The 8,687-nt window shown below is 40.4% G+C and overlaps 1 protein-coding gene across 1 annotated transcript; it reads right to left on the reverse strand.

The window, feature by feature from the left end:
- Positions 1-1,048: 1,048 nt before the first annotated feature.
- On the reverse strand, positions 1,049-5,165 carry ZNF322 (zinc finger protein 322). The gene has a single exon (XM_062183589.1). It carries the CDS (start codon positions 5,063-5,065, stop codon positions 3,860-3,862), a length of 1,206 nt encoding a protein of 401 aa, XP_062039573.1. The 5' UTR covers positions 5,066-5,165; the 3' UTR covers positions 1,049-3,859.
- Between the last annotated feature and the right edge of the window lie 3,522 nt (positions 5,166-8,687).

Genomic DNA, 8,687 nt, shown 5'->3' on the forward strand with positions numbered 1-8,687 from the left:
CAGATATTCTTTCTTCAGCCTTGCCACATCTGTTGTTAAGGCTTTCTATTGCATTTTTGTATTTGATCTATTGCATTCATCATTTCTAATATTTCATTTTTATTTCTCTTTAAATCTTAAATTATGGAAAAATTTTCATTCATATCATGTGTGGTTTTCTTCAGTTCATGTATTTGCCGCTGATTGCTTTTGATAGTCCTGTGATTAATTTTCTGAATTCTGTTTCTAGCATTTCCTCAATCTCTTCAAATTCACATTCTAACATTGAAAAGTTGTGTTCCTTTGTGGGGTTCATGATGTCTTCCTCATTCCTGTTTCTTGACTTTTTCCAGAAACATTCCTCACCACAGCACACATCAATGCTGGGAAGTCACATGATTTTGAGTAAGGAAAAAAATCATGAAGGCTGCAGGACCGGGTGTAACCATACCACTCAACATGAACAGCAGAAGGGGAAATCAAACTTGAAGTTGTAGTTTTCCCTTCCTCCTCTTAGCCATACAACTATATGTGTCTAATCTTTTTCTCATAATAAAAGCCACTTACAACCCTGGGACCAAGTCCATTGGCAAAACAAAGGGATCTAAACTGGGGCAAACTTTATAGTGATGCATAAAAAAGTGACACCATTTTTTTTAACCACTTCCCTCACTCCACTCTAACAATAAGGAGGGAAAAAATGAGCCCAACGTGAATTCTACTAGGAGTCAGATATTTAATTTTTTTTTTTAATTCTGAGAGTGTCAAGTACTCATATAAACAACAGATGGTCTGGCTGCTACTAAATTTTAGTAAAGCCCCAATATGGCCAATCCTTGTTATTACCATTTCCTTTACTACTTACGTATGCAATGGGGATGCTTCAAAAAGATCCAATGTCCGTGGCAAGGCACAGACAACACTCTGCCTTAGCATCAGAAACGTCTGGTTTTTTAAAGGTGGTCCAATGGTTATCACTACATCAAGTCTAAGTATCATACGAATATCCACATTACCCTAATTCAGGTGCAGAGAAACACTACTTTTCTTAGTAAAGTGGAAACAAAAATGGTGTGTCAGAACAAATGTTTATTTAAGAATTAAGGGAAAATGAAAACATTAAAGCATAGGAATATATTGACTGAATACAAGTTGTTTGGTCTGAAACTTGAAAAAATTATCCTACTTACCTGAGGTAGATTTAGGTTGGCACTGCTTCAAGGGAACCCCCATCCATCCCAGAAGTTACCTTCTAATTTTGGTTATAGGCTCCCAAGTGGTCCTCTCCAACCTCAGGTTATGCTATATGAATAATACCAATACCCTTTCCCTCCACGGTTAAAAGCCCTCAGATCTGTTTCATAGCCCCGAAGTTCTCTATTTAACAAAGGGTCCATCATTAATTTAAAGCCTAGAAACAATTACCAGTAAGATTAGTGAAAGAGAGGCAAATCATTGCCCTGCTAATGATACCAATTTAGTCCCCTTCTCCAGTTCTAATGACTACCAAGTAGCCATAAGGACTAATTTTCATCACTGCCATGCTATACACCCAATGCTATTTTACATATTACTACTGTAAAACATAAACTAGTCATAGGCATTTTCACCAAAGAGGAAAAAAAAATTCTTGAGTGTTTTATCACACTGGGTAATTTTTCATGATACAAGAGCTATTTATAAAAAGTACTGAAACACATTAGATCAAACAAACTTCCAGGATATTTTCTGAAAAAAGAAATATCTTTGAATCCATTTCCTCATTATCATTAAGAGCTACATCCTCTGGCCCTAATATCATAATCATCAACCAATCATTTGGAGCAAAACTCATGGCTACACTAGGCAGCAGCTGGTTACCTCCACACATTCAAGTGGCAATACCCTCTGCAGTTCAGGGATCTGCTATTATAGTACACCAAACCTACGCTAGTGATAGCCATGTTTATTCACCAAGCTACAGAGTCCCAAGTACTGCAGGAATCTGAAATATCTATATAAATGGCTTAATCAGAAGGAAGAAAACAACTCATATGCAACCACTCATAGACCCTGGATTACAAGATTTCTAGAGAATACTAAAAATAATCACAGTATCCTGTTAAACAGGAGACAAGTGATTATTATCCTTAAAAGTGTGATGAATCTGCCAACTACTTTTCCCTTCCACCATTTAAAATCCTCCATCCAAGCCAAAAATATACCTTAGATTGTGGTGACTGCAACTCTCCCTGGGATTAAAAGATAATTTCTCTTTTCTTGGCGGATCTGAAATAAATGAAAAATATTATCAAGAGGCTTGAACTGCTGTTTACAGCAGAAGTATAGAGTGAAGGGAAACTAGCTAAGGAGACAAGCACTCCAAATGAAGCCCTGCTCTTCTGTAAACACTTCACTCTGTTTCACACTCTGTCCATTCAGGTATCAGCTACTTTTTGTTCTCATCTAGCCAGTCTGCCAGGGACTAACTCAGAGGTATCTCTCACTGAAAGAGATAAAATGATGCCAAAGAACAGACACTAACATCACAGTTATGATGCTGGAATTTACGTACTGAATTGAAAGAAAATGAATCTCTCAAGTAGAAATTTCAAATACCAATGATAACCAAAAATTGTAAGTTTTGAAAATATAACTCAACTCCTAAGAAGCTTATCCTGCTTCTTTATGAGACTAGTCCTGCAAATGGGAAACTACTGTAAGAGTTAAATCCTTTTGAGCTTTAGTTCTTTTAATTACCATCACCAAGAGGTTCCCACACTACTTAACACATTCTAGCCAAGAATGAAAATCCAGAGGCAAATCAAGACATTCTTCTTTCCTAACAGTGACACATGTTACCCCTTCTATTTCAAGATTACACTCTTCCTTTAGTGGATTTCTGAATTTTAAACAGTGAAAGTAAAGCCATCATTAAGTGATTCAGATATAAGTATCTTTACCTGAGTTACCCATAAGGTCCCCACGGACCAGCCCAGCTCCTCCTAGAACAAGTTTCTGGAAGTCTACAATTTACTCCCAAGATGACTCCACTGAAAGTCAAACCTCTTGTAATTATCAACTAACTGTGAGACAATCCTTGTCATATGTAGCATATGTACAGTCTGATCTTTTATGGGAGCAAGCTTCTCTGAAGAATGGGTTCTTTGGGACCCAGTAAGATAAGAGCTTATAGCAAAGCATTTTTCAGACTTAAAGTATTTACAGGGTTGTTTTGTTTTTTTTTTTTTCCCACTTAGTTCCCTGATGTACCATAAGAACTGATCATTCCAAGCTATCTCATCCAGATAGTCATAAGGTCTTTCCTCAGATTAGGATTTTTGTGGGATATAAACCCAGGTAAGGCTCTCCAAATAGTCTTGTGCCACACTCAGGACAAATACACAATTCTTCACCAGTATGGCTTCTCTGATGGGCAAGACATTAAGAGTTCTGTTAGAAAGTGTCTTCATACTTGCTGAGGGTGTCCCAAGGTGGGTTTTCTGGTGTCCAATGAGATGTGCCTATACAATGAATCACTGAAGGCATTTAAAAAGTTGTTTTCCAGCACGAATTTCCTTGCAACAAGGAAGGCTACGCAGTTAGAAAGGTCTCACACACACTTGTAAGAATCCGCTTGTGAGTGATCAAATTTGAGCTCAGACTAGAGATTTCCTAAACACAGGGCATATGTAGAGTTCTTCACTGTAAGTAACTAACTGATATGGTGGTGTCAGAGTTGCTCTGTGGGCAAAGCATTTCTCCCACTCCCTACAACCACAGGCTTTCTGATCCCCACTTAAGTTTGAGCACCAAGGAAAATGTAAGATTTGCCTAGGTTCTTCATTTTAAGTAGTTCTCTGGCAGGTAAATACATTTTTATATTATAATTTCTTGTTGGTCAAGACATTTGTGAGGCTTCTGATGCATGAGCAGGGCTGAGCTCGAGACCCTTCTCACCCACACTGCAGATATATGGTTTATCACCAATGTGCACTGTCTGATGCTGAAGAGCTGAACTCTGATGGAAGCTTTTATCACACACACTGTATTTATAATGAAGCTCCTCTGTTTGAGTTCTCATTTTCTGCTGGGCAACAAAATCCATACCTAAAAGGAAACCACTCTCACACGCAGACCACTGATGTGGTTTCTCTTCCATGTGAATTCTCTGATGCACAATAAGGTCTGAGCTACAGTTCAAACTTTTCTCATATTCAAGGCATTTAAAAGTGTGAGTGTGAGTTGCCTGGTGCCTAATTAGGTTGGCACTCCGAGTAAAACTCCTCATACATTCCAAGCATTTGTAGGGCTTCTCACCTGTATGGACTCTCTGGTGCACGATAAGGTCTGATTTCTGACCAAAGCATTTCTCACAGGCACCACACTTATAGGGTTTCTCCCCAGTATGAACTCTTTTATGTACAATGAAGGCTGAACGGTGTCGGTAACTCTTCTCACACTTATTACATTTGTAGGGCCTTTCACCAGTATGTGTTCTCTGGTGGCTAATAAGATCTGATTTCCCACTAAAAGCTTTTTCACACTCCAGACACTTAAATGGTTTTTCACCTGTGTGAGTTCTTCGATGCCTTATCAGGTTTGTACTTCGACTGAAACATTTATCACACTCACTACACAGATATGGTTTCTCGCCTGTATGGCTTCGCTGGTGGACAAGCAGATCAGAGCTCTGACCAAAGTTCTTGCCACAAATATCACAAGTATAAAATTTTTTACCTGCATGTGTTCTCTGGTGTCCTGAAAGGGCTAAGTGGTGCCAAAAGCTCTTCTCACATTTACTACATTTGTAAGGTTTCTCATAATTGTGGATCCTCTGATGTGAAATAAGCTCTGTACTTTGGAGGAAGGTTTTCTCACACATATCACATCGATAAGGTTTCTCCCCAGTATGGGTTCTCTCACACATAATAAAAGCTAAGTTTTTAGAGAAGTTTTGTTGGCATTCAAGGCACTGGGATATTTGATCATCTACTTGAGAAATCTCATGCACATGAATAAAAATCTTTTTACCCTTCTGAGGGCCCACATGATATATTTTTGTTTTCTGAGTTCTTGGATTACATCTTTCTTCTGAAGTATACATTTTCTATGGTTCTCTCCTAGGGAGTTTTCCACTGGTCTTCCTGGCCCATCATCACCTTCACAGTCATCTTCTTGAGAAGCAGATGATATGTGTCTTTCAGGCCTTTCTGTCATGGCAGTTCCCCTCTACAAGTCTCCAGCATCATATGCACTAATTCCTTACTTGGTAGTTCCAGCCCTGTGAGACAAAGTAGAAATATTATTTATACTCTTATAACTAAGAGAAAAAATCCTCAAAAATTAGAATCACTATCAAAAAGACAGAAATTCTCTATCAGTATTCATGAGATTCCTAGAGTTTGCATGGATTGAAATCAATTAATTAGCTTTCCTCATTGCTAATACAAAACCAATCAGTAACACGTATGGGAAACTGCCAGTAAGAACCCTTTCTTTATGAACCCAGGTTATCTCAAAACTCACTTCCCTTGCTTCAGCTGAAAAATCAAGATAGGCCTAATAATCAATTTCTCTGCTTATAAAGAAAGCCAAATCAAAAAACACTGTGGATAAGTATATCTCTGCAGTCCTTCCTGTAGAAAAGTCTAGAAGGAAATAGTTAATGACCAGAGAAGGGAGCTCTGTCATCCTAGCTGTGGGATATCAAGGAAGTTTCTTAATCACTCTGTGCCTAGTTTCCTCATTTGCAAAATAGATTAATAAGAAACTACCTCACGAGTTGAATAACAGGCCAATCATTACATATCTCATGGAAGCACTTGTTGTTAGCTCTTATGATAATGACAAGGATGATGATGATAAATGGGCATGAGACTGCTTTGATTGATCAAACAAGCACAAACCTTTCTCAAAAACAAAAATCCTTTGGCCAGTGCTGTGGCGCAGCAGGTTAATGCCCTGGCCTGAAGCGCCAGCATCCCATATGGGTGCTGGTTCAAGACCCAGCTGCTCCACTTCCGATCCAGCTCTCTGCTATGGCCTGGGAGAGCAGTAGAAGATGGCCCAAGTCCTTGGGCTCCTAAACCCATGTGGGAGACCCAGAAGAAGCCCCTGGGTCCTGGCTTCAGATCGGCGCAGCTCCAGCCATTGCGGCCAATTGGAGAGTGAACCATTGGATGGAAGACCTCTCTCTCTGCCTCTCCTCTCGCTGTGTAACTCTGACTTTCAAATAAATAAATAAATCTTTAAAACAAATCCTTATTATAGAAAGAAACCTAGGTTTCAAAAATAGCTTTTATACCAAGTTTTTCTTTATACAGTGAAATGTTGTGGAAAAGATTTTCCCCCATTTTGTAAACATTATAAAGAAATAAATCCTTGGGGCATGCACTATGGCGCAGCCAGTTAAACCACTGCTTGCAACACCCAGAATTCTACAGACTTGAGACCTGCAGTTCCGTTTTCAATCCAGCTCCCTGCTAATGCGCCTGGGAAAGCTGACGAAGATGGCCCAAGTGATTGGGCCTTTGCCACTCATGTATGAGACTCAGATGGAGTTCTGGGCTGCTAGCTTTAGCCTGGCCCAGCCATTTGGGGAAGTGAACCAGTAGATGGGAACATCTCTTTGTCTCTGTGTCACTCTTCCAAATAAATAAAATAAATCTTTAAAAATGAAAAGGCGGCTGGTGCTGTGGCACAGCACAGCACAGCAGGTTAAATCCCCAGCCTGCCAGCGCCGGTATCCCATATGGGTACCAGTTCAAGTCCTGGCTGCTCCACTTCCTATCCAATTCTCTGCTATGGCCTGGGAAATCAGTAGAAGACGGCCCAATTCCTTGGGCCCCTGCATCCATGTGGGGGACCTGGAGGAGGCTCCTGGCTCCTGGCTTCAGATCAGCTCAGCTCTGGCCATTGTGGTCATTTGCGGAGTGAACCAGCTTAATGGAAGATCTCTCTCTCTCTCTCTCTATCTCTACCTCTACCTCTACCTCTCTCTATAACTGTCTTTCAAATAAATAAGTCTTTAAAAAAAAAAAGAAAAGAAAAAAGAGGTAAAAAGAAATATGTCCTCAGATACAAAAAGAACACAACATGGGGTGGGTGCTGTGACAGAGCAGGTAAATCCACTATCTGTAGTGCTAGCATCCCATATGGGCACTGGTTTAAGTGCTACATGCTCCACTTCCAATCCAGCTCTCTGCTAATGTGCGGGAAAGCAGCAAAAGATGGCTCAAGTCCAGGGGCCCCTGTACACACACAGGAAACCCAGAAGAAGCTCCTGGCTTCAAACCAGCCCAGCTCTGGCAGTTGCAGCCATTTGAGGAGCGAACCAGCAGATGGAAGCTCTCTCTCTGTGTCTCTCCCTGTCTGTAATTCTGCCTTTCAAATAAATAAATAATATTAAAAATTACTGAAAGGGCACTCTGCTCAGGTTGAAAATGCTTTGTCTCTTCCTGGGTGATACAGACAGCTTTAAGTGACTAGGAAATTTAAAAAGAGAGACAGAAACAGAAAAATCAATCTACTTGAAGCCACAAAATGAGTTAAAGACAGCATGGTAAATAGGATATGTGAAAATTTAAAGTAATACTAATGAACAGTTAATTCAAGAGAAAAGTTCAGAGGGAGTAATGTCACTGCATTATTCAGTGCCATTAAGAAAAAAACATGAGAAACAAAAGGGAGGAAAAGCCATTTCCCATAACCTTTAAACTCATTCTCTCCAGTCATCTCCTAACTCATTCAGCACCCCATCCTTCACCTGAGGAGTATAAGCTTCACCTGAGGAGTATAAGCTTGTGCTTTTGCTTCCAATTTTACTAACAAAATGAAAACAAAAGCAAAACAACACATGAAAACAAAACTCGAAAACTACCTGCCACATACTATCACCACCAGATTGACCAACTTCAGTTCCCATGGACACCTGACTTGCTCACATGAAGGAGAGTTCTCATTCTGGGTGCTAATACAGCCTTTTTTTTTCCCCCACAAGGATATCACTCCAACAATTCTACCCCCCACTCCCACATTACCAAGCTATTTCTTCCAGTTGGATCATTTTAATAGCAAACTATTACACTGAAAACTTCTCTCAGCCACCTCACCCCCAAGCTATTGACTCACTTCTCTGTGCCTCTTTACAGTAAAACTCCCCAAAAGAAATCAGTCTGATTACTGTCTCTAATTTTGTCTTCCAAGGTTTCTGGAACAAATCAGCCTCACCACTCCACAATACTGTTCCTGTTAAAAATCTACATACTCCAGGGCCAACACTATGGCGTAGCAGGTAAAGCACCACCTGCAGTGCCAGCATCCCATGGGGTGCCAGTTCGAGTCCTGGCTGCTCCAATTCTAATCCAGCTCACTGCTATGGCCTGGGAAAGCAGCAGAAGATGGCCCAAGTCCTCGGGCCCCTGCACCCACGTGGGAAGACCTGGAAGAAGCTCCTGGCAGCTCCTGGCTCCAGATCGGTGCAGCTCCAGCCATTGCGGCCAGTTGGAGAGTGAACCAGAGGATGGAAGATCTCTCTCTCTCTGCCTCTCCTTTTCTCCCTGTGTAACTCTGACTTTCAAATAAGTAAATCTTTAAAAAAAAATAAAATAAAATAAAATAAACTACATGCCCCAAAGAAATCTGACCACTAATTAACACTCTGTCTCATTTCCTTGCTCCCACCCAGTCTCCCCACTTCTTTGTTATTGTTCACATAAGTCATTTGC

The sequence above is a fragment of the Lepus europaeus genome, chromosome 3 (genome assembly GCF_033115175.1).
Source record: "Lepus europaeus isolate LE1 chromosome 3, mLepTim1.pri, whole genome shotgun sequence".
NCBI lineage: Eukaryota > Metazoa > Chordata > Mammalia > Lagomorpha > Leporidae > Lepus > Lepus europaeus.